General features: G+C 42.2%; 2 protein-coding genes across 5 annotated transcripts in view; one reads left to right on the forward strand and one right to left on the reverse strand.

Annotated features, from left to right (window-relative positions):
• The window catches only part of stac (SH3 and cysteine rich domain), a 180,082-nt gene extending 173,800 nt beyond the window's left edge, over nt 1-6,282 (forward strand). The window contains exon 12 of the mRNA XM_072252510.1: nt 5,742-6,282. The gene's annotated coding sequence lies outside the window, so the exon portion shown is untranslated. The remainder of the gene's footprint in view (nt 1-5,741) is intronic.
• Nucleotides 6,283-20,212: 13,930 nt separating this feature from the next.
• Nucleotides 20,213-26,791, reverse strand: part of LOC140186273 (cAMP-regulated phosphoprotein 21-like) — a 379,019-nt gene continuing 372,440 nt past the window's right edge. For all 4 annotated transcript variants that reach the window (XM_072242365.1, XM_072243188.1, XM_072241563.1 and 1 more), the window contains one exon: nt 20,213-20,866. In XM_072242365.1, coding sequence (XP_072098466.1) covers nt 20,609-20,866 — 258 coding nt within the window. In that variant the 3' untranslated portion in view covers nt 20,213-20,608. The remainder of the gene's footprint in view (nt 20,867-26,791) is intronic.

The raw sequence follows: 26,791 nt of genomic DNA on the forward strand, positions 1-26,791 counted from the left end.
AATTGCACACTCTTTTCACTTCTAATCCATTTATGAGGACTAATGTGTGTTCCCTCGTCTTACCCTTTCTGAGTCCACAATCAGTTCTTTAGTCTTATTGACGTTGAGAGCTAGGTAGTTGCTGCAACACCACTCAACTAGCTGATATATCTCGCTCCTGTACGCCCTCTTGTCACTATCTGAGACTCTGCCATCATCAGGATGTTTATAGATGGCATTTGAGCTGTGCCTAGCCACACAGTCATGGGTGTGGAGAGCGTAAGGCAGTGGGCTAAACCCACATCCCTGAGGTGTGCGCCAGTGTTGATGGTCAGCAAGGTGGAGATGTTATTACCAATCCACACAGACTATGGTCTTCTCTTTAGGAAGTCAAGAATCCAGTTGCAGAGGGAGCTACAGAGGCCAGGTTCTGTAGCTTTTCAATCAGCACTGTAGGATTCATTGTGCTATAGTCAATGAACAGCATCTTGACATTGGTGTTTGTATTGTCCTGGTGATCCAAGGCCGTGTGAAGAGCCAATGAGATCATGTCTGCCATAGACCTACTGTGATGATAGTCAAATTGGAGAGGGTCCAGGTCCTCGCTGAGGCAGGAGTTGATTCTAGCCATGAGCAACCTCTCAAAGCTCTTCACCACTGTAGATGTGTGTGCTACTGGATGATAGTCGTTAAAGCAGCTCACATTTGGTCATTAGTATAATTGCAGGTGGGAACTTCCAACTGTAGCAGTGAGAGATTGAAAATGTCCTTAAATGCCCCTGCCAGATGGTTGGCACATTTTCAGAGCCTTCTAAGGGTTCATCCTCCTGAAAGACAGCCTGACGTTGGCCTCCGAGACAGAGGTTACAGGGTCACTGGGTGCTGCAGGGATCCTCATAGCTGTAGTTTTATTCCCCCTTTCAAAGCGAGCATAAAAGCCATTGAGCTCATCTGGGAGTGAAGCATCACTGCCATTCATGATGTTGGGTTTCGCTTTGTAGGAAATAATGGCCTGTAAACCCTGCCAGAGTTGACGTCCAACCTCGCCCAGAATTGTTTCTTAGCTCTCGAGGTAGCCGTCCGCAAATCATGCCTCATTTTCTTGTGCAGACCTGGGTTGCAAGACTTAAATGCCACAAATCTAGCCCTCAGCAGACTACGAATCTCCTGGTTAATCCACAGCTCTTGATTTGGGTATGTTCTGTGTGTTCTCGTAGGCACACACTCGTCCACACAGGTTATAATGCAGTTGGCGACAGCTGTGGGTATTCATTCAGACTCCAAGATGAATCCCTGAATACAGTCCAGTCTACCGATTCAAAGCAGTCTTGTAATTGGTCCTGCGCCTCCCTTGTCCTTACCTTCTTGGCCCTCACTACTGATGCTGTAGTCTTCAGTCTCTGGGAGTAGAAATACAGCCGGGTGATCAGACTTTCTGAAGTGTGGGTGTGGGATAGCACGGTAAATGCTCTTGATGGTGGTGTGACAGTGGTCCAGTGTGTTGGGTCCTCTGGTGCTACAAGTGATTTGTTGATAATAATTCTTTAGAGACTTTTTCAAGCTGGCCTGGTTAAAATCCCCTAGAATGATAGACAAAGCAGAGACGGAATGGGACGGACAGTTAACATTTCAGGCAACCGAAAACTCATGGTCGCTCCTGGCACCTGCATATATTGCCCTGCAAAATGATCAACCAGTGTAACAGCTTTGTGGATCCAGAACTGGCTTGCCCACAGAAGGCAAGGAGTGGTTGTAGATGGGTCATATTTCGCATGGAGGTCGGTGACCAGTGGTGTGCCTCAGGGATCTGTTCTGGGACCCCTACTCTTTGTGATTTTTATAAATGACCTGGATGAGGAAGTGGAGGGATGGGTTAGTAAATTTGCTGATGACACAAAGGTTGGGAGGTGTTGTGGATAGTGTGGAGAGCTGTCAGGGGTTACAGCGGGACATTGATAGGATGCAAAACTGGGGTGAGAAGTGGCAGATGGGGTTCAACCCAGATAAGTGTGAAGTGGTTCATTTTGGTAGGTCAAATATGATGCCAGAATATAGTGTTAATGGTAAGGCTCTTGGCAGTGTGGAGGATCTTGGGGTCCGAGTCCATAGGACGCTCGAAGCAGCTGCACAGATTGACTCTGTGATTAAGAAGGTATTCGGTGTATTGGCCTTCATTAATCGTGGAATTGAATTTAGGAGCCGAGAGGTAATGTTGCAGCTATATAGGACCCTGGTCAGACCCCACTTGGAGTACTGTGCTCAGTTCTGGTTGCCTCACTGCAGGAAGGATGTGGAAGCCATAGAAAGGGTGCAGAGGAGATTTACAAGGATGTTGCCTGGATTGGGGAGCATGCCTTATGAGAATAGGTTGAGTGAACTTGGCCTCTTCTCCTTGGAGCGACGGAGGATGAGAGGTGACCTGATAGAGATGTATAAGATGATGAGAGGCATTGATCGTGTGTATAGTCAGAGGCTTTCTCCCAGGGCTGAAATGGTTGCCACAGGAGGACACAGGTTTAAGCTGCTCGGGAGTAGGTACAGAGGAGATGTCAGGGGTAAGTTTTTTACTCAGAGAATGGTGAGTGCACGGAATGGGCTGCCGGCAATGGTGGTGGAGGCGGATACGATAGGGTCTTTTAAGAGTCTTTTGGATAGGTACGTGGAGCTTAGTAAAATAGAGGGCTATGGGTAACCCTAGTAATTTCTAAGGTAGGGACATGTTTGGCACCTGCTGTAGGTTTTCTATGTTTTCTATGTTTTTCTACCTCGGTTTTTTGTATTCTCTCTCTGTTTAGAAAATAGTCAACCCTTTCAGTTTTTCTCCCAGAGTGCATGACCATACACTTCCTGACACTGTATTCCATCTGCTGTTTCTTTGCCCATGCTCCTAATCTGTCTAAGTTCCTCCGTAGCCTCTCTACTTCCTCAAAACTCCCTGTCTCTCCACCTATCTTCATATCATCTGCAAACTTTGCAACAAAGCCATCAATTCCATCATCCAAATCATTAACATATAACTTAAAAAGAATTAGCCCCAACACAGACTCCTGTGGAACACCACTAGTCACCGGCAGCCAGTCAGAAAAGGCTCCCTTTATTCCCACTCTTTGCCTTCTGCCAATCAGCCACTGCTTTACCCATGCTAGAATCTTTCCTGTAATACCATGGGCTCGTAACTTGTTAAGCAGCCTCATGTGTGGCACCTGTCAAAGGCCTTCTGAAAATCCCAAAAAAATGTCAATCAGTTCTTCTTTGTCTATCCTGCTTGTTATTTATTCAAAGAATTTCAACAGATTTGTCAGGCAAGATTTTCCCTTGAGGAAACTATGCTGACTATGGCCTATTTTATCATGTGCCTCCAACTACCCTGACACCACATCCTTAACAATCAACTCCAACATCTTCCCAACCACTGAGATCAGACTAACTGGGCTACAGTTTTTCCTTTCTGCTGTCTCTCTCATTTCTTGAAGAGTGGAGTCACATTTGCAATTTTCCAGTCTTCCAGAACCATTCCAGAATCTAGTGGATTCATGAAAGATCATTACTAATGCCTCCACAATCTCTTCAGCCACTTCTTTCTGAACTCTGGGGTGCCCACCATCTGGTCCAGGTGCTTTATCTATCTTCAGACCTTTCAGTTTCCCAAGAATCTTCTCTCTAGTTATGATAACTTCACACACTTCATGCCCCCTGATACCTGGAACTTCTACCATACTGCTAGTGTCTTTCACAGTGAAGATTGATGCAAAATACATATACGGTCCATCCACCATTACCCTGCCCCCCATTACTTCCTCTCCAGCACTGTTTTCCAGTGGGCTAAGTCCACTTTCCCCCCTCTCTTTTATACTTCATGTATCGGAAGAAACTTCTGGTATCCTCCATTAATATTATTGACTAGCTTACTTTCGTGTTCCACCTTTACCTTCTTAATGACTTTTTTAGTTGATTTCTGTTGGTATTTGAAAACTTCCCAATCCTCCAGCTTCCCACTAATTTTTGCTCTATTATATGCCATCTCTTTAGCTTTATGCACTGTAGTACTCCAGTGTGTAGATCTATTTAGACCATATACCATGAGATATAGGAGCAGAATTAGGCCATTTGGCCCATCAAGTCTGTTCCGCCTTTTCATCATGGCTGATCCATTTCCCTCTCAGCCCCTAACTCCCTCTGCCCGTATCCCTTCAAGCCCCAGCTAATCAAGAATCTTTCAACCTCTGCCTTAAATATACCCAATTACTTGGCCTCCACAGTTTCTCTGTGACTCTAGTCGTATGTGGTTTCTCCAATGTGTTCTCATCCACTGCAGAGGAAGGAGAAACAGAGTTAATGGTTCAAGTTGAAAACCATTTGAATTGGATAAGAGAGATGAACGAACATTGTGATCACCAAACATTAAATAGTTTTGGAGTGCAACGGTTGTATACCGTGTAATGAAGGAAAACTCAACATAGTGCTGATTGATCTTAGAGTAGGTTAGCAGGTCAGCACAACATTGTGGGCTGAAGGGCCTGTACTGTGCTGTAGTGTTCTGTGTTCTATTTTTCTGCTTCTCCCATCACCCCTGGCAGTGTATTCCATGTATCTACCTCACACTGTATTGAAAAACCTGCCTCTGATGTTTACTTAGTTAGCGACACATTATGGAGTTGTCCCTTCTGGTCCTTTGAGCGACACTGCCCTCGCAACCCCCGATAAACCTGTAACCTAATCACGGGATGATTTACAATGACCAGTTAACCTACCCGGTACGTCTTTGGACTGTGGGAGGAAACTGGATCACCCGGAGAAAACCCACACGTTCCAAGGGGTGGACATTCAGAGACTCCTCACAGAACAGCACCTGAATTAAACTCCAAACGCCGAATATCCCAAGCTGTAATAGTGTTGTGTTGTGAGGAGATGCGAGAAAAATTTAGCATATGCAAAGAATTCCACATGAAATCAAATACCGGAAATTTATTTGATCACAGCTAAGGCAAACCATCGACACGACTAAACCATTTCTCTTCTCGGAGTCCAGATGGTGAGAACAGATGTTATTGTCTTTTGATTCCAGAACAACAATTTATAATTAAAAAGATGACTTTTTTTTCCCCTATATGAATAGTGCTATATAGAGAAATGTCATCATAGTCAATCTGATGTACACCACACTTGTAATTCTTAATTCCAGGGTTTCTTTTTTTTTATCTTCTACTGTTTCATGGTAACAATTTGTGTCACAAGATGCTACACATTTGCCTACTTAACTGCATACATACTTACTGCCCATTACAGAGTAATGGAGGTCCAGCATCTCTGGTGGTGTTCAAGGCTTCTGTCCTCGTGCCAGTAGCTTTCTCTTGGTTTTCACTCCTGTCAGCCTTGCAAGTCCCGGGCGGAGACTCTGGATTACCATCATACACAGATGCAGGATTCTTCATTGCTTTTTCTGTCACTATTTTGTTTTACCAGTCAGGGTTGTTGGCCCTGAGCTGAACCCCCAGACCTGGAGGACTGGTGGACCACTCTTAGTCTGGCCTCTACCTTTTGAACTGTTTGGCACAGGTGACCCTACCCAGCATAAAGCTCTGACTCCACCCAGCATAGCTCTCCGGGTCATTGAGGCACACAAGCCTCCAAACCTTATGACAAGGTTGTGGTCCTCTTGCAGGTCTTTAACTGCATAGTTGACTTTTATTGCTATGGGTTAGCTTTGTCACACGTACATTAAAACATACAGTGAAACGTCAACTGTTTATTCATTTCCACAGATGCTGCCTGACCTGCTGAGTTCCTCCTGCACTTTGTGTGTGTTGCTCTGGATTTCCAGCATCTGTAGGATCTCTTGTGTCAGTGAAGTACGTTGTTTTGCTTCAAATCAATTCAGCAAACATTGTGTCACCAGGCCTTTGTAGCTTATTGTACATCTTTGAAATGTGGGAGGAAAGCCAAACACCCGGAGGAAACCCACATGGTCACGGTGAGAAAGTGCAACCTGGCACAGGCATACAGTGAGTTGTATTGTTTGCATCAATGACTCACACAGTCGCCATGCTTCTGGTGCTGATATAGCAAGCCCAAAACTCACTAACCTTAACCGTACGTGTATGGAATATGGGGAACTGGAGGAAATCCATGCAGTCACAGGGAGAATCGATAAACTCCTTACAAAACAGCGCCAGGAAATGAACCACAATCTTATACAACTGACTGTTGTAAAGCGATGCGCTAACCACTACACAACCACGTCGCCCCTTTTCTGACTAATACCAAGAATCGGAATACTTTGAAGAAACTGAAACATGGAAATGGCATCTTAAAGTTAAGCAGAACTTTAAGATTTAATGTTAATCATTGCCAGTAAAATAAAACCATAAGATTATCCCAGCTCTAAAACTCGGTCAAGGCCAGGTGATGGGTTGAGTAAGCTAGGGCTTTTCTCTTTGCAATGAAGGAGGATGAGACATGACCAGATAGAGGTGTACAAAAGGCAAAGGTTTATAGATTGAGTGAACAGTGAGGAACACTATTAAAGGTTGCAGTGGGATCTGAACCAGCTGGAAAACTGGGCTGAAAATGGCAGATGGAATTTAATGCAGACAAGTGTGACGTTTTACACTTTGGAGGATAGACCAGGGCAGGACTTGCATGGTGAGTGGTAGGGCACTGAGGAATATGGTAAAATAAAGGGATCTGGGAAAACTGAGCTAAAATTCCCTGAAAGAAGCGAAGATAGGGTCGTAAAGAAGGTATTTGGCACATTGACCTTCATAAATACAAGTACAGGAGTTGGGATGTTCTGTTGAAGTGGTATAAAACATTGGTGAGGCCTAACTTGGAATATTTTGTGTAGTTCTGGTCACCTACTTACAGGAAATCTATCAATAAGATTGATAGAGTGCAGAGAAAATGTACAAGGATGTTGCCAGGATTTGAGGGCCTGAAAGGAAAAGATTGAATAGGTTACGTCTTTATTCCCTGGAACATGGGACAATGAAGGGAGATTTGATAGAGGTATACAAAATTATGAGGGTATAGAGAGGGTAAATGCAAGCAAGCTTTTTCCACTGAGGTTGAGTGAGACAAAAATTTGTGGTTATAGGTTAAGGGTGAAAGGTGAAATGTGTAAGGGGAACTTCTTCACTCAGAGGGTGGTGAGAGTGTGGAACGAGCTGCCAGTGGAAGTGGTGGAGGCAAGGTTGATCGCAGCATTTAAGAGAAGTTTGGATAAGTACATGGATAGGAGGCTACAGTCCAGGTGCAGATCAATGGGCCTAGGTAGAATAACAGTTCGGAATGGGCTAGATGGGCCGAAGGGCCTGTTTTTGGGCTGGGATGTTTTACCAGGACAGAAATAGCCAATATGAAAGGACATAATTTTAAGATGATTGGAGGAATGTATGGAGGTGGGAGGGGGGATGTCAGAGGTAGATTTTTTACACAGAGAGCGGTGAGTGCTTGGAACGCCCTGCCGGGGGTGGTGATAACGGCAAGAGATTAAGGACATTTAAAAGTCTCTTGGGTCGGGTCGGCACATGGAGGGCTATATGGGAGGGAAACGCTAGAATGAGTAGGTTAATAGGTCAGCACGACATCGTGTGCTGTACTGTTCTGCGTTCAATGTTGTAACCAAAACTAAAGGGATGAATAGTTTAGACATAGGAGATTCTGCAGACACTAGAAATCCAGAGCAATGCACAAAATGGTGGAGGAACTCAGCATGTCAGGCAGCATCTATGGAGACACTTTAGGCCACTGATGAAGGGTCTCAGCCTGAAACATTGTCCGTTCATTTTCCTCCATAGATACTGCCTTGACCTATTGAATAGTTTAGACGGTTTGTAATAGATGCAGTCTTGATTAGTTTCGAGTTTAATTTCATGCTTGTTTTATTTGGAATGGTTTTCCTTCACCTTGTATAATCCTGTGTGGATCAGACATAGGGAGGATAACAGGCAGCTGATGGCCATGTAGGCTTGTGGTTTGACAGCCAAATCGCTTCAGTGAATGTGGCTTAAACCAAACCAATCTCCAGGAAGGACAATTTACTGATGAGGACCAAGTGATGACTGCTGGAAGTTCCCAATCAGCAAAGTATGATCTGTCCTGGTCTGTGGAATAAATCTTACATTAAACAAAAACCTTTGCATCTTTGAGAGTTTCATTGTAGATACTAGACTAGTTTGTGGAACGGACCAAAAGGAGCTGATTTCAATAATTAACACCTGGGGGAAATGGAAGTAAAATACAGGTAATCCTTAAAGATTAGCTTTATTTATCACACGTGCCTCGAAATGCATTGTTTGCATCTGATCAACACAATGGAAGGTTTGCTGGAAACAGCCTGCAAGTGTTGCCACGCTTCCAGCACCACCATTTATTTACCTGGAGACACAGTGAAGAACGCTCAGCAACTCAGTGACTTAACACTAGCCTAATCACAGGACAATTCACGATGGCCAATTAAACTACTAACTGTTATGCCTTGGACTGGAGCACCCAGATAAAACCCATGCATGTGTGGTCATAGAGAAGCAAACTTCACTTAAATGTTGAAATCGAGCTTGCATGCACCACTTGTACTGGCAGCTCGTTCCACACTCTCATAACCCTCTGAGTGAAGAGGTTTCACCTCGTGTTCCCCTTAAACTTTTCACCTTTCACCTTTAACGCATGATCTCTGGTTCTAGTCCCACCCAACCTCAGTGGAAAAAGCCTGCTTACATTCACCCTATTGATACCCCTCATAATTTTGTTTACCTCTATCAAATCTCCTCTCCATCTTCTACATTCTAAGGAATAAAGTCCTAAACCTATTCAATCTTTCCTGATAACTCTGGTCCTCCAGACCTGGCAATATCCTTGCAAATTTACTCAGTACTCTTTCAAACTTATTTACATCTTCCCTGTAGGTAGGTGACCAAAACTGCACACAATACTCCAAATTAGGCTTCACCAATGTTTTGTACAACTTCAACATAACATCCCATCTCCTGTACTCAATGCATTGATTTATGAAGGCCAATATGCCAAAAGCTTTCTTTACAAATCTATCTTCCTGTGACGCCACTTCAATGAATGTTGGATCTATATTCTGTGATCCCTTTGGTCTACCACTATCCCCATGCCCTACTCTTCACTGTGTAAGACCTATCCTGGTTGGTCCTACCGAACTGCAAAACCTCGCCCTTGTCTGCATTAAATTCCATCTGCCATTTTTCAGCCCACTTTCCCAGCTGATGCAGATCCCTCTGCAAGCCATGATAGCCTTCCTCACTGTCCACTACACCCCCAATCTTGGTGTCATCTGCAGATTTGCTGATCCAGTTATGGATATGGTTCGTTGATATAGATAACAAACAACAAAGGCTCCAGCACCAATCCCTGTGGCACTCCACTAGTCACAGGCCTCCGGGCAAAGAGGCAAACATCTACCACCGCTCTCTGGCTTGTCCCACAAGGCTGAAGTCTAATTCAATTTACTACCCCATCCTGAATGCTGAGGGACGCTGACTAACCTGCCATGGTACTGTTCTTGAACAGGTAAATGGATGAGGGGGATATGAGTCAAATGTGGGGAAATGAGAATCTTGCATAGCATGGATCAGTTGGGCCAAATGGCCTGTTTCTGTGCTGTATGACTCCATCAGTTAACATTTCAATTTGCAGATCTTCCTTTGAAACTGGCACTATGATGCCAACATCAGAAGTATTTCCTCTGGTTTATTCATCCCTCCTCACCCTCACTGCAAGTTAAAACCTTAAAACCTGTGCCTCACCTTCCCAGTTATGATAAAAGGGCTTTGACCTGAAGCGTTAACTCTGTTTCCCTTTCCAAAATGTTCCACAACCTTGATAGATTCATAGAGCAATATAGCACGGGTACAAACCCTTCAGCCCAACTATTGCCCACCCAGGTAATCCCAATTTCCTGTAATTGCTCATGATCTAAGCCCTGCTTCTCTATAGACAGTACCTGTCCAAGTGCTTCTCAAATGATACACTGCTATTGAACCTGCCTCAACCACTTACTCTGGCAGCCCATTCCATATACTCACCACCTTCTGTGTTAAAACGTTGTCCCTTTCCCTCTCAGCTTAGACCTATGACCCCCAGTTTTGAACTGCACTACCCTGGGGGAAAGACTGTTGCTGCCTAATTTATCTATGCCTCCCAAAATTTTATAAACCTCTATATGCTCACACCTCAGTCTCTTACATTCCATGGTGTAATCACCTAGCCTGGCCATAATTCATGCCCTCTCATCCTGGCAAGATCCTTGTAAACACAGGAGATTCTGCAGATGCTGAAAATCCAGAGTAGCACATACAAAATGCTGGAGGAGCTTGGCAAGTCAGGCAGCATCTATGAAGAGGAATAAACAGTCAACATTTCGGGCTGAGAACCTCCCTTCAGGCCCGAGTCCTGTTGAAGGGAGTTGGCCTGAAATGTTGACTGTTTATTCCTTTCCATAGATGCTGCCTGACCTACTAGGACCTTGTAACACCAGTTTAATCATGCTTTTCCTGTAACACACCTTTCCTGTAAGGTTGATATGGTGGCATAGCGTCACTTGCCATGGATTTTACCCTGATGAAAGACATGAAGGCTTTTGAACTTGAGGTACATAGTTAATAAGGAGATTTTGGAAGTTGCATGACAGCGGAGGAGAAATTGGGTATATTATAACTTATGAATGTAGATAATTTCTTTTGTGCAATTAAAGATAGAGATTACTTTTATTTGTTACATGTACATCAAAACATCGAAATGAACAGTGAACTAAGTCACTTATTTTCTGTCGACGACCAGCAGTCCTGAAGATCTGCTGGGAGCAGCCTGGAAGTGTCACCATGCTTCCAGTGCCAACATAGCATACCCACAACTCACTAACTATAACCGGTGCATCTTTGAAATGTGGGAGGAAACCGGAGTGTGGGGGTGGGGTAAAGAACGTACAAACTCCTTACAGACGACTATGAGAAATGAATCCCAGTCACTGGCACTATAATAGTGTTACACTAATGGCTACGCTATGCAGAATGCACCATTTGAAAGATTAGAATCAGGTTTATTATCACCAGCATGTGACGTGAAATTTGTTAACTTGATGTTGACAGATGTTGAATAGTAACCTTCAAAATTTGATAAAAGTCATGGGGCTGGATAAAGGGCAGCACATAATTGGATAGTCCTTTCAAAGGACTGAAATAAGTTCTTTATGTGCCGTATCACTTCATAATAAAAGCACACTCGAGAGTTCCCTCCCTTTTATCATGTAGAGTTTCTTCAATGCATGATGTGCATTAAGTCTCAAAAGCTTTAAATCATTATAAAGTGAGAGGGCTATGCTCTCTTCTCACTGCTTGTATCAGGAAGGAGGTACAGGAGCCTCAGGACTCACATCACCAGGTTCGGGAACAGTTATTACCCCTCAAGCACAGGGGATAACTTCACTCAGACCAACACTGAACTGTTTCCTTAACCTATGGACTCCCTTCAAGGACTCTTCATCCCATGTCTCAATACCTATTGCTTATTTATTTATTACTATTATTGATTTTTTCTTTCTTTTTGTATTTGCAGTTTGTTGCCTTTTGCATACTGGTTGTAAGACCAGTTGGTGTGGTCTTTCATTGATTCTATTATGGTTATAGGATTTATTGATTATACCTGCAAAAATGTTGATCTCAATATTGTATATGGTGACATATATGTACTTTGATAATAAATTTACTTTGAACTTTGATAATACACCTGATTCTGATCAATGGCGAAGGTCAGTCAAACAGGACCTCACCCAAAATCAGTAATTACCACACGATAACGCCCACTTTGGTCACTGGATAGTGAATCAGAGTACACAACTGTTATTTTTGTCTGTCCTGTGTGAGGTTTTCAATTGATTCCATTGCTCTTCTTTGTACTTAATGTGAATGCCTGCAAGAAAATGAATCTCAGCGTAGTTTATGGTGACATATATGTACTTTGATAATAAATTTACTTTGAACTTTGAGAAAGTAGGTGGAGCAGACAATCAAACTTTCTGTTGAATGATGGAGTCAGAGAGAAAGTTTTAACATCCTCAGTATTTACACAACACTCTTTATTGAAGCTGTATAAATACTTTCATACAATTTTCTTTATTTGCTATTATTATTCAAATAAAAAAGATTATAAAAAAAAACAAAAATTAAAAGTACATCCAACTATCCATCTAAAAATACATTGATTGTGTTGGTTATTCAAACTCTTGTTACCAGATAAATTTACAAATACGTTTATCTTACGCATATAGTGCGACAAATATAGAAAGACATGTTTACAGTTAAATCTGTGTTCAACATCCAAGGGAACATACTGGGGTGGAAGAAAAAGAATTTCAGCACCATAAGTTCATCAGGAAACTGGGATTGGGCCACCTCAACGCTTCTCACCTCAATGCTGAACTGACGCCACAAACCTACAGACTCGCTTTCAAGGACTGGGCAACTCATACTCTCACTGCTTTTTTTTTGTTTTATTATTATTTGCACAATTAGTCTTTTTTCTTGCAAGTTGGTTGCTTGTTAGGTTTTGTGTGTAGTTTTCCACTGATTCTATTAAATGTCTGCTGGAAATTGAATCTCAAGGCAGTACTGTGTATGGTGACATACATACCTGATGATAAATTCAAGATTCAAGATCCATTTATCACATGTACTTCAAAACATACAGTGAAATGAATTGTTTTTGTCAAGACCATAATGGAAAGGAACAGAATCAGGCCATCAGCCTATCATGGCTGATCCATTTCCGTCTCCTGCCTTCTCCCCGTAACCTTTCACACCCTGACAAATTAAGAACCTATCTATCTACACTTTAAATATACCTGATGACTTGGCCTCCACAGTCATCTGTGGCAATGAATTCCGCAGATTCACCAATCTCTGGCTAATGAAATTCCTCCTCATCTCAGCGCACCTTTGGGTGTGTTAACAGCCAGCACACCTAAGCATACGCTGGGTGCAGCCTGCAAGCATCACCACACTCCCTGGCACCAACATACAATACCCATATTTACCTTCACTTTGACTTTGATCCCATTTTAGGCAGATATTTCAGGTGATCTAACAGCTTGCTGTGGGACTTACTGTAATCTCTTAATGCTCAGAATATTTCTGCCTAAGCAGAGATGTGACACAGTAGGAATTTTGAAGGTGAGATTGCATGGAAATGGCAGGATTTTAAACTGAACACATTTCATGGGTGTCAGGCTAAGGCAGGGGATCACAACCTGGGGTCCTTGGCATAAAAAGGTTTGGGAACTCCTAGGTTAAGTAATTATTTTACTTCATGAACCTTACATATGAGCAATCGATCATCTTTGAATCCTCTGCCTATTTTAGTTCACAAGTTTGCAAAAATTTATAACTTAATTTTAAGGAACTATATAAGAGCCCAAATTCAAATAAAGAATTACATAAGAGTAAAATGAAGCTTTAATCCTAATTTATTATTACTGTTACTTAGAATGGGCGGGAATATTCTGATATTAGTGTAAGCAGAGACTTTATACTAACGTGTTTGAGTTTATTTATCTATTGATTGATTGAGGTACAGAATGGAATAGGCCCTTCTGGCCGTTGAACCACACCGCCCAGCAATCTCCTCTCGATTTAACCCTAACCTAATGACGGGACAACTTACAAAGATCAATTAATCTACCATTTGGTAGACTTTTGGACTCTGGGAGGTAACCGGAGCACCTGGAGGAAACAGGCCTTACAGACAGTGGCCTGTTGCTGAACCTGGGTTGCTGGTACTGTAAAGCGTTGTGCTAACCAATACACTACCGTGCCGCCCCATATTGAGAGTAACAATACCAAATGCCAAGTTAGGGCAGTCACATTGAATAACGTTGAATTTTATGACCTTGTATACCAAGAACTGCAGGTTGAAGGTGTGCAAGGTCATAAATTTCAATGTTATTCTAATTAACAGATACTATAAAATATACAGTGCATAAGTTAAGGGATCTGGTCCAAAAAGAAATCAAAGAATGTCACATGCTTTCAGAACAGCATTCTACCTGAAAAGGACTTTTTAGAGGTTTGTTATGTAGCTGAACACTATCCAGTTACCTTCAGAGCATTATTTATATATTTATTGTAATTTATACTACATTTTAGGCATTTCAATGTATTGCTGCCACAAAACAACATATTTCACGATGTATGTCGGTGACAGTAAACCTGATTCTGATTTCAGCTGGCGATAAACTTAGATCATGACATCATTAGTGGAAGAAGATGCTACTCATCCTATTCTCCAGTGTATACGGTATACTCAGAGGCCATTTTATTAGGAGCACCTGTATATCTGCTCGTTAATGCAAATATCTAATTGGCCAGTCATGTGGCAGCAACACAATATGTAAAAGCACGTAGGCATGGTCAAGAGGTTCAGTGGTTGTTCAGACCGAACATCAGAATGGTGAAGTAATGTGATTTTGACCGTGAATGGTTGTCGCTTAAAGGCAGGCTGGTTGAGTACCTCAGCAGCTGCTGATCTCCTGGGATTTTCACACACAACAGTTTCTAGAGTTTATAGAGAATGGTGCGAATAATGATAAATGTGTGGGGCGAAAATGCCTTGTTAATGAGAAAGGTCAGAGGATGATAAGCAGACTAGTTCAAGCTGACAGAAGGGCAACAAGAACTCAAAAAATGACACTTTACACCAGTTTGCGCAGAAGAGCATCTCTAAACACAGAACACATCGATGGGCTACAGCAGCAGAAGACCATGAACATACATTCATGGCCACGTTATTAGTGAAGATGGATTTTGCTTTCTCGAGGCAGTGCCTCCTGTAGATATATATATAAATACTCAGTCCAGGAGTTGTATGAGACATTAGTCAGGCCTAATTTGGAGTACTGTGTACAGCTCTGGTCACCTACCTACAGGAAAGATCTCAATAAGATTGAAAGTGTACAGAGAAAATTTACAAGGATGTTGCCAGGACTTGAGGACCTGGGTTATAGAGAATGCTTAAATAGGTTAGGACTTTATTCCCTAGGCTAAGGAATTATTTTACTTTATGAACCTGCATATGAGCAATTGATGACCTCAGCCTATTTTAGTTCACAAGTCTTCAAAAATCTGTAAGTTGATTTTAGGCAACTACATAAGAGCCCAAATTCAAATAAAGGGTTAATTAATATTAAAATAAAGCATTAATCCTAATTTAGACCATAAGACATAGGAGCAGAATTAGGCCATCTAGCCCATTGAGTCTGCTCCGCCATTCAATCATGGCTGATCCTTTTTTTTTCCTCCTCCTCAACCCCAGTTCTCGGCCTATCAATCTCCGCCTTGAATACACTCAACGACCTGGCCTCCACAGCTGCATGTGGCGTTAATTTACTATTAATGTTACTTAGAATAGGGTGTAAATATTCAGATACTAGTGCAAGCAGACTAATACTTATACTTCTATGTTTGAGTTTACCTATTTATTTATTGAGATACCATGTGGAGTAGGCCCTTCCAGGACTTTCAGCCACGCCGCCCAGCGCCCCCCGATTTAACCCTAGCCTAACCACGGGACAACTTACAATGATCAATTAAGCTACCAACCAGTAAGTCTTTGGACTGTGGGAGGAAACCGGATCACCCTGAGGACATTATTGCCTAGATTATATGAAAACGAGCAGAGATTTGATTTGATAGAGATATACAAAGTTATGAGGAGTAAATGGAAGCAGCTTTTCCCACTGAGGTTGGGGGAGATTGGAACTAGAATTCATGGGTTAAGGGTGAAAGGTGAAATGTTTAAGGGGAACCTGAGGTGGGACTTCTTCACTCAGAGGGTGGTGGTGCAAGTAGTGGATGTAGATTCGATTTCAACATTTAAGAGAAGTTTGGATAAGTACATGGAGGGGAGGGAGTTTAGGTGCAGGTCAACGGGACTAGGCAGAATAATAGTTCAGCAAGTTTTTCTGCTGTAATACTCTATGACCATGATGAGAGTATTGTTATAAACCCTGTTATAGCTGTGATGCTCTCTAATCCCTTTGCTCATTTCCGATTAGAATCCAAATTTCAACCTAAAGGGAGCATTTACTTCAAATTAAGATGGTAAGGATGATATTTTGATAATGAGCTTTTCAAAAAGCATGTTTTCTTGATGTTATACCTGAGAGAGCAACGGAATTGATCCGATGGGTTATCACAATAATTTGCAGTTTGTTTTCTTTTGCACATTGTCTATTTGTCAGCCTTTGTATAGTTTTCATAAATTCTATTGTATTTTCTTATTTTCTTGTAAATGCCTGTGAGATAATGAATCTCAAGTCATGATATGTTGATGTGTATATACATAATTAATAAATTTACTTTGACTTTGCAGGAGATGTATTAATGCACAATAAAGACATTAAAGGCTATGAAATGCTTTCCCAAAACCTCAGAAGCAGAAATTTAATGAATTAAGCAAATCATCATCTGCCAAATCTATTATATAATGTTTGCAACTGGCTGATTAGAGCGAAGAAACATAAAGTTTCAGCTTACTGTATATTGATTAGGAAGGAGAAAGTTCAGTTGGAAATGTTGTGATCACTGGAAAGTGTGAACATAGAACAGTACAACACAGGAACAGGCCCTTGGGCCCACAGTGTTGTGCTGAACCAAATAAATTAATAATCAAAGGCCATATAAACTAATCCCTTCTGACTACAATGTCCACATCCTTCCATTTCCATCACATACATGTGACTATTTAAATGTCCCCCATATTTTAGCCTCTACCACCAACCCAAGCAGCGCATTCCAGGCACCTGCTAATCTCCGTGTAAAAAAACTTGCCTCTCGTATCTCCTTTTCACCTTAAATATATGCCCTCTGGTATTAGACATTTGGATCCCGTAAAAAAAAAAGATACTGTCTGTCTGCTCTTCACCATGCCTCTCATAATCTTATAAATCTGTATCACATCTCTCCTTAGCCTCCGCCACTCCAGAGAAAACAACCCAAGTTTGCCCAGCCTCTCATTATAGTATGTGTGGTCGATGTCTGTTGGTTAATAGACTGAAACTGATTGGTATTGAGACTGGTCTAATGAGCGGTTCCACTACTCCCACAATGCAAAGGTCACTTATCCATTGATGTTTTAGAGAAACACATCGAGGTTCCATTCATTTTATAAGCCTCAAGAGAAGGCTTGGGAAAGTAAATACAATACTGATGTACAGAGGGCTCTTGGGATCCAAGTCCACAGCTCCCTGAAAATGACTGTATGAGTCAAGGCACTGAGCTCAAGTGTGGAGAAGCTACGTTGCAGCTTTTTAACATTCTAGTCAGGCCACATGTGGAGTACTGTGTTCAGTTCTGGTCGCCCCATTATAGGAAGGACGTGGAGGCTTTGGAGAGGGTACAGAAGAGGTTCAGCACCATGCTCTCTGGATTAGAGGGCATGTGCACTAATTCACCAGTGGAATTCATTGCCACTGGTGGCTGTGGAGGCCAAGTCTTTATGTATCTTTAAAGGCAGAGATTGATAGATTCTTGACTAGTCAGGGCATGAAGGCAGGAGATTGGTGCTGAGAGGGAAATGGATCAGCCATGATGAAATGGCAGAACAGACTCGATGGGCCAAATGGTCTATTTCTGCTCCAGTATCTTATGGTCTGATGGTCTTATGTACTGTAATGAAAAGTTGGACAAGCTATGATTGTTTTCTCTGGAACTCTGAAGGCTGAAGGTTGAGACATCTAATGCCATCTCTTTACAGCAGCCGGCCGTAAGATAGGGGTTCAATTCCTGCCAGTGAGTTTGCACATTTTCCCCGTGACCCCGTGAGTTTCCTCTAGGTGCTCCGGTTTCCTCCCACATTCCAAATGCCTACAGGTTAGGAACAGAATCTTTATTAGCAGAGGGCATGAGAGAAGGGCTAAGTTTAAAGGAGATGACCCAGAGAAGTTTATTCACACAGAGATGATGGGTGCCTGGATAGGGGCATTTAAGGGGCTTTTAGATAGGCACAATAATATGGAGGGGTATTGAGGGCAGAAGGGATTAATGTAACTAGACATCATTAATTGGCTCAGCAAAACATCTGGGGCTGACCTGCTTGTTCACGTGCCGTACTGTTCTATGTTCTAGATCCCTTTATACCCTAACTCATTTCACAAATATCATTTTTCAAGAGTTCAAACTGCAGTACTATAATTTTTCTTTTACATGTATTCAAGCACCTTTGTTATGTGTTACTTGGATTCCTATTCTTGAATCATGGGATCTTTTCCAGCTGCCTTTGTTCCCAATCCCAAACACCATAAATTATACAAAACATGGGATAGTAAGAAAAAGCTTTAAGTTGTAACTCCTACAGGGATGTAAATTAGGGCTGGGAAACTGGTGGAATCCTAATTATTAGAGGTTCAGTTCCGAGTCGTTCTCACTATTGTTTTTTTTGCTCTATTTTTGCACTAGTTTTTTTTTAATATTTTCTTTCTTGTAATTAATAGTTTTTTTAATATAATGTATTGCACTGTACCACTGATGCAAAACAACAAAGTTCTCAACATATACGAATGATATTATTTTGATTCTGAAGTACTGAAATGAAACCGCATTTGTTTCCCCACCTCTCCACCCCACAACCCCTAAAAATCAGCTTTTGGAAATCTGGATACTGTTCAATGAACAGTATATTAATAAATATAAGAGGACTAGAATACAAAGGCAAGGGTGTAATGCTGTGGTATTGATCAGACTGCATTTGGAGTATTATGAGCAGTTTTGGGCAATTTATGTGCTGGCAGAGGAGGTTCACGAGAATGATTCCGGGATTGAAAGGGTTAACATAGGAGTTGCATTCGATGGATTGCAGCCTGTACTCACTGGAGTTTAGAAGAATGAGGGGGCATCTCATTGAAACCTACCGAATACTGAAAGGCCTAGATAGACGGAGAAGAATGTTCCTATTGTGGAAATATTCCGAGGGCATAGCCTCAGAATACAAGAACGTCCCTTTAGAACAGAGATGTGATGTATCTGTGGAATTCATTGCCACATGCAGCTTCGGAAGTCAAGTCATTGGGTATTGTTAAAGCAGATGTTGAACAACAAATTTCATGACATATGTCGATGATATTAAACCTGATTCTGATTTTGATAGGTTCTTGATTAGCAGGGGTGTCAAATATCACAGGGAGAAGACAGGAGAATGGGGCTGAGAGGGATAATAAATCAGCCATGATGGAATGGCAGAGCAGACTCGAGGGGCCAAATACTGCATTGTATCGAGTTCTCTTCCAATGTCTTATGGTCTTACGGTTTTAAATTGGAATAACAAACTGAGCAGTTTAGTTTGCTATGGGAGTATCCACACATGAAGACCTTATATCAAAGACTTCTATGGGAATCCAGTTGAAATCTAATTTCTCAACTCTTCAAATGCAAGCAAATTAAACGATCCAAAAATGAAATACTACATGTGGTGGAGCTACAATATTAAATGCCATCTGTCTGTATCATAATTCAAATTTGCAATGGTTAATTCAATCTGGTGACTTAGAAACTTTAGAAAGCTTTAGAGGTTTCCCATAGGTCAGATATTACCTTGGATGGATCACAGAAAAGTCTTTTGTTAGTGTAGGAAGTTTCTAACACAAGAATATCTACCCTCAATAATAAAAAAAACTATTTCACATCGCACATTGACATCGTGAAGATCAGCAACACCATTAGTTCCAAAATATTAACCACCTTATAAAAATACTTATCTACGGAATTAACATCCTTGTCAATAGCTTTCTTATATAGATGGAATCTGGGGAGGGTCATTAAATTTAAGGTTTATCTACTGATGTGTCAAAGGTGGAGAAAAGCAAGCTATTTACCTAAACTTGCAAATGATTATTCTGATTAACGGTTGGTTTAGGATGAGGAAACATGTATTTTACTGTACAATAATAAATATGCAAATAAACATAAGAGTCTTACTTCATTAATGGCTGCAACTTCAGTGCAAAAAAATGAATTAGCAGCTGGCTTCCGAACAACATTTGAACTCCTGTCAAAAACACTTAAGAACTGTCACTTAACTAATTGAACTGTCAAGAGAGAAAACCAATCACATGGTAGAAATGTGACCTTTATCCATGAGGTCAAATAGTTTTATTGTGAATAAGCACTACAATACAGTATATATCCATTTAAAAAACTCTATATTATCTATAAATTATCCCTTCCATTCAGCAATTCCTTCTCTTTCAGCTTTGGTACAATGTATATTTTAATATAATTAATTTAATACTTTTCAGCTTCACAAACTCAACACGAAGTACAAAACTAATCAGTATCGGGATATTACAATCTACACAGTGGCACCCACCAGTAGGAGACATCTTATCCCAGATATTCCATGTCATTTCGCTACGCTACAAAGGCATACCTAGCAAGGACATGACTACGCTGCACCAGTAACCAACATTTTTTTAAATATAACTTTACTTTTTAAACAGTACCAGCAGTGATTTACTGAGAATTTAAATTCTAGTTCCTCGAATGATGTTCCAAATATTCTTTTTTTTTTCAAGTTACCATGTCCATAAATGCTTTTGTCTTTGATATCCTACCACACTGTTTCAGTATTTAACCTGCCATCCGGTGCTGCTGATGTTTGTACAGTTTGCCCTGCAGTTAGCAGGCAGTACTGGTATGTTACTGGCAGGGCAGTGGGGTGTGACCAACCTCAGGTTGTTTTGAGGAGAAGGAGGTATTACATTGCAGTAGACAGACATTCCAGTAGCTGGAAGTGTTCCTTGACCTGACTGATTGGACAGTACAATTGTCTGTGGGTATGATTGTTGAGACATCCCTTGAGAACTCTGAGTCATCGGCACCTAGGAGTAAAATCAGAACAGGTTACACAACTGTCAGGTTAACGCTGATCTCGTTATCAGCATTGATCAGAACAGTCCAATTCAATTTCTGTTGCTGCAGTAATGCTTTGGGTTACTGATGACACCACTGCTGTGGGCCGTATCAAAGGCGGTAATGAATCAGCATATGGGGGAGATTGAAAATTTGGCTGAGCGGTGTCATAACATCAACCTCTCACTCAATGTCAGCAAGACCAAGGAATTGATTATTGACTTCTGGAGAGGAAAACCAGACGTCCATGAGCCGATCTTCATTGGAGGATCAGAGGTGGAGGGGTTAAGCAACTTTAAATTCCTGGGTGTTTCTATTTCAGAGGATCTGTTCTGGATCCAGCATTCAAGTGCAACTGCGAAGAAAGCACAGCAGCACCTCTGCTTCCTTAGGATTTTGCAAAGATTCAGCATGACATCTAAAACTCTGACAAACTTCTATTGATGTGTAATGGAGAATATATTGACTGGCTGCATCACGGCCTGGTATGGGAACACCAATACCCTTGGAAGGAAAATCCTACAAAAAGGTAGTGGATTTGGTGCAGTCCATCATGGGTAAAACCCTCCCAACTATTGAGCACATCTACATGAAACGCTGTCGTAGGAAAGCAGCAGCCATCATCAGAGATCCTCACCACCCAGGCTATGGTCCTTTCTCGCCGCTGCCATCAGGTAAAAGGTACAAGAGCCTCAGGAAAAATTAGTACCCCTCAACCATCAGGCTCCTGAACAAAAGGGGTTAACTACACTTACTTGCCCATTCATTGAGATGCTCCCACAATCAATGATTTCATTTTAAGGGCTCTTCGCCTCGTTATCTCATGTTTTTATTATTTATTGCTATTTATTTATATTTTCATTTGCACAGGTTGATATCTTCTGCACTCTAGTTGATCCTTCATTGATCCTGTTATAATTACTATTCTATAAATTTGCTGAGTATTCTCACAGGAAAATGAATCTCAGGGTTGTATATGGTGACATATATATACTTTGATAATAAAATTTATTTTGACTTTGAAAATTTACTTCAAAAAAATAGCAATTAAAGATTACTTTTATTTGTCACATGTACATTGAAATGTCAAAACATTGAGCGAAATGCATTGTTTGGGTCAACAACTAATACAGTCTTGATACTGGCATCAATATAGGTAGCAGCAGAGATACAGAGGAGCAGATTGGGAGGCAGATTTTGGAAAGGTGCAAAAATAACAGGGTTGTTATCATGGGTGACTTTAACTTCCCTAATATTGATTGGCACCTGATTAGTTCCAAGGGTTTAGATGGGGCAGAGTTTGTTAAGTGTGTCCAGGATGGATTCCTGTCACAGTATGTGGACAGGCCGACCAGGGGGAATGCCATACTAGATCTAGTACTAGGTAATGAACCGGGTCAGGTCACAGATCTCTCAGTGGGTGAGCATCTGGGGGACAGTGATCACCGCTCCCTGGCCTTTAGCATTATCATGGAAAAGGACAGAATCAGAGAGGACAGAAAAATTTTTAATTGGGGAAAGACAAATTATGAGGCTATAAGGCTAGAACTTGCGGGTGTGAATTGGGATGATGTTTTTGCAGGGAAATGTACTATGGACATGTGGTCGATGTTTAGAGATCTCTTGCGGGATGTTAGGGATAAATTTGTCCCGGTGAGGAAGATAAAGAATGGTAGGGTGAAGGAACCATGGGCGACAAGTGAGGTGGAAAATCTAAAGGTGGAAGAAGGCAGCATACATGAGGTTTAGGAAGCAAGGATCAGATGGGTCTATTGAGGAATATAGGGAAGCAAGGAGCTTAAGAAGGGGCTGAGAAGAGCAAGAAGGGGGCATGAGAAGGCCTTGGCGAATAGGGTAGAGGAAAACCCCAAGGCATTCTTCAATTATGTGAAGAAAAAAAGGATGACAGGAGTGAATGTAGGACCGATTAGAGATAAAGGTAGGAAGATGTGCCTGGAGGCTGTGGAAGTGAGCGAGGTCCTCAATGAATACTTCTCTTCGGTATTCACCAATGAGAGGGAACTTGACGATGGTGAGGACAATATGATTGAGGTTGATGTTCTGGAACATGTTGATATTAGGGGAGAGGAGGTGTTGGAGTTGTTAAAATACATTAGGACAGATAAGTCCCCGGGGCCTGACGGAATATTCCCCAGGCTGCTCCACGAGGCGAGAGAAGAGATTGCTGAGCCTCTGGCAAGGATCTTTATGTCCTTGTTGTCCACGGGAATGGTACCAGAGGACTGGAGGGAGGCGAATGTTGTCCCCTTGTTCAAAAAAGATAGTAGGGATAGTCCGGGTAATTATAGACCAGTGAGCCTTACATCTGTGGTGGGAAAGCTGTTGGAAAAGATTCTTAGAGATAGGATCTATAGGCATTTAGAGAATTATGGTCTGATCAGGGACAGTCAGCATGGCTTTGTGAAGGGCAGATCATGTCTAACAAGCCTGATAGAGTTCTTTGAGGAGGTGACCAGGCATATAGATGAGAGAAGTGCAGTGGATGTTATCTATGGATTTTAGTAAGGCATTTGACAAGATTCCACATGGTAGGCTTATTCAGAAAGTTAGAAGGCATGGGATCCAGGGAAGTTTGGCCAGGTAGATTCAGAATTGGCTTGCCTGCAGAAGGCAGAGGGTGGTGGTGGAGGGACTACATTCAGATTGGAGGATTGTGACTAGTGTCCCACAAGGATCTGTTCTGGGACCTCTACTTTTCGTGATTTTTATTAACGACCTGGATGTGGGGGTAGAAGGGTGGGTTGGCAAGTTTGCAGACGTCACAAAGGTTGGTGGTGTTGTAGATAGTGTAGAGATTGTCAAAGATTGCAGAGAGACATTGATAGGGTGCAGGAAGGGGCTGAGAAGTGGCAGATAGAGTTCAACCCGGAGAAGTGTGAGGTGGTACACTTTGGAAGGACAAACTCCAAGGCAGAGTACAAAGTAAATGGCAGGATACTTGGTAGTGTGGAGGAGCAGAGGGATCTGGGGGTACATGTCCACAGATCCCTGAAAGTTGCCTCTGAGGGGGATAGGGTAGTTAAGAAAGCTTATGGGGTGTTAGCTTTCATAAGTCGAGGGATAGAGTTTAAGAGTCGCGATGTAATGATGCAGCTCTATAAAACTCTGGTTAGGCCACACTTGGAGTACTGTGTCCAGTTCTGGTCACCTCACTATAGGAAGGATGTGGAAGCATTGGAAAGGGTACAAAGGAGATTTACCAGGATGCTGCCTGGTTTAGAAAGTATGCATTATGATCAGAGATTAAGGGAGCTAGGGCTTTACTCTTTGGAGAGAAGGAGGGTGAGAGGAGACATGATGGAGGTGTACAAGATAATAAGAGGAATAGATAGAGTGGATAGCCAGCGCCTCTTCCCCAGGGCACCACTGCTCAATACAAGAGGACATGGCTTTAAGGTAAGGGGTGGGAAGTTCAAGGGGGATATTAGAGGAAGGTTTTTTACTCGGGGAGTGGTTGGTGCGTGGAATGCACTGCCTGAGTCAGTGGTGGAGGCAGATACACTAGTGAAGTTTAAGAGACTACTAGACAGGTATATGGAGGAATTTAAGGTGGGGGCTTATATGGGAGGCAGGGTTTGAGGGTCGGCACAACATTGTGGGCCGAAGGGCTTGTACTGTGCTGTACTATTCTATGTTCTATGTAATATAACATTCCCACAATTTATGAACCTACTAATCCATAATCCATGGCATATTGGCCTTCATAAATCAAAGAGGTGGTGCAGGAACAGGCATTTAAGAGACTCTTAGTAAATAGCACATGGATGAAAGATGGAGGGCTATGTAGGAGGGAAGGTTAGATTGATCTTGGAATAAGCTAAAAGATAGGGACAAAATTGTGGGCTGAAGGGCCAGTACTGTGATGTACTGTTCTATGTTCTATGTATTTTCCAGCTCGAGATGAAGCTGAAATTGAGCAACATTTTAACCAAAGTTATTCATACATTAACATGAGAAAGTCTGCAGATTGTGGAAATCCAACGCAACATTCACAAGATGCTGGAGGAACTCAGCAGGTCAGGCAGCGTCTATGGAAATGAATAAACAGTTGGCATTTTGGGCTGAGACCCTTCTTCAGGACTGCGAAGGAAGGAGGAAGATGCCAGAATAAAAAGGGGAAGGAGGATAGCTAGAAGGTGAAAGGAAAAGCCAGGTGAGTGAGAAAGATAAAGGGCTGGAGGGGAAGAATCTGATAGGAGAGGAGAGTGGACCACAGGGGAAAGGGAAGGAGGAGGCGCACCACCAGGAGGTGATAGGCAGGTGAGAAGAGGTAAGAGGCTTGAGTGGGGAAGAGTAGATGAGGCTTGGGAGGGAATTTTCTTTACTGGAAGGAGAAATCGACATGTCATCAGGTTAATGCTGTTCTCATTAACAGTATTGATCAGAACAGGCCAATTCAATTACGTGTTGATGGCAATAATGCATTGGATTTAAAAAAAAATTGCAATTAATAATTAGAGGTTAGTTTTACTCATTTATTTCCAGTTCCTAAAGTTCCCATTTTGTTGATTTTCCCGTGGTCTGCAAGAAATCAATTATTTGGCATCACTGTATGCAAGTCCTGGCTCTTGATCCATTACTTTGAACAGAATGGACAAGGAATAGCTGCCCCTGAAATGTAAAGCCTGATATAAGGCTGGAATGGACTAGATGGGATGAAGGACGTGCTTCTATGCTGTAGTGCTACATGGCCTAACTGGATAGGTACATGGGTAGCCAGGTTGATTGGCACTATGCAGAATATTAGTTCGCACAGATTAGATGGGCCGAAGAGCCTGTTTTTATGTTCCATGACTCTACGTGGCCTAATTGGATAGGATATGGATGGGAGGGGTATGGTTGCAAATTGAGCTGGAAAAGGCATTTAATAAGGGTAATGACACAATTGTATTGGGGGACTTTAATATGCAAGGGGATTGGGAAAACCAGGCTGATGTCAGATCGCAAGAGAAGGAATTTGTTTGAATGCCTATGAGACGGCTTTCAGAGCAGCTTGTGCTTGAGCCTGCTCGGGGAAAGGTTATCTTAGATTGGGTGTTGTGTAATAACATAGAAACATAGAAACATAGAAAATAGGTGCAGGAGTAGGCCATTCGGCCCTTCGAGCCTGCACCGCCATTTATTATGATCATGGCTGATCATCCAACTCAGAACCCCGCCCCAGCCTTCCCTCCATACCCCCTGACCCCCGTAGCCACAAGGGCCATATCTAACTCCCTCTTAAATATAGCCAATGAACTGGCCTCAACCGTTTCCTGTGGCAGGGAATTCCACAGATTCACCACTCTCTGTGTGAAGAAGTTTTTCCTAATCTCGGTCCTAAAAGGCTTCCCCCCTATCCTCAAACTGTGGCCCCTCGTTCTGGACTTCCCCAACAACGGGAACAATCTTCCTGCATCTAGCCTGTCCAATCCCTTTAGGATCTTATACGTTTCAATCAGATCCCCCCTCAATCTTCTAAATTCCAATGAGTACAAGCCCAGTTCATCCAGTCTTTCATCATATGAAAGTCCTGCCATCCCAGGAATCAATCTGGTGAACCTTCTTTGTACTCCCTCTATGGCAAGGATGTCTTTCTTCAGATTAGGGGACCAAAACTGCACACAATACTCCAGGTGTGGTCTCACCAAGGCCTTGTACAACTGCAGTAGTACCTCCCTGCTCCTGTACTCAAATCCTCTCGCTATAAATGCCAGCATACCATTCGCCTTTTTCACCGCCTGCTGTACCTGCATGCCCACTTTCAATGACTGGTGTATAATGACACCCAGGTCTCGTTGCACCTCCCCTTTTCCTAATCGGCCACCATTCAGATAATAATCTGTTTTCCTATTTTTGCCACCAAAGTGGATAACTTCACATTTATCCACATT

Source organism: Mobula birostris, chromosome 1 (assembly GCF_030028105.1).
Source record: "Mobula birostris isolate sMobBir1 chromosome 1, sMobBir1.hap1, whole genome shotgun sequence".
Classification (NCBI taxonomy): Eukaryota; Metazoa; Chordata; class Chondrichthyes; order Myliobatiformes; family Myliobatidae; genus Mobula; species Mobula birostris.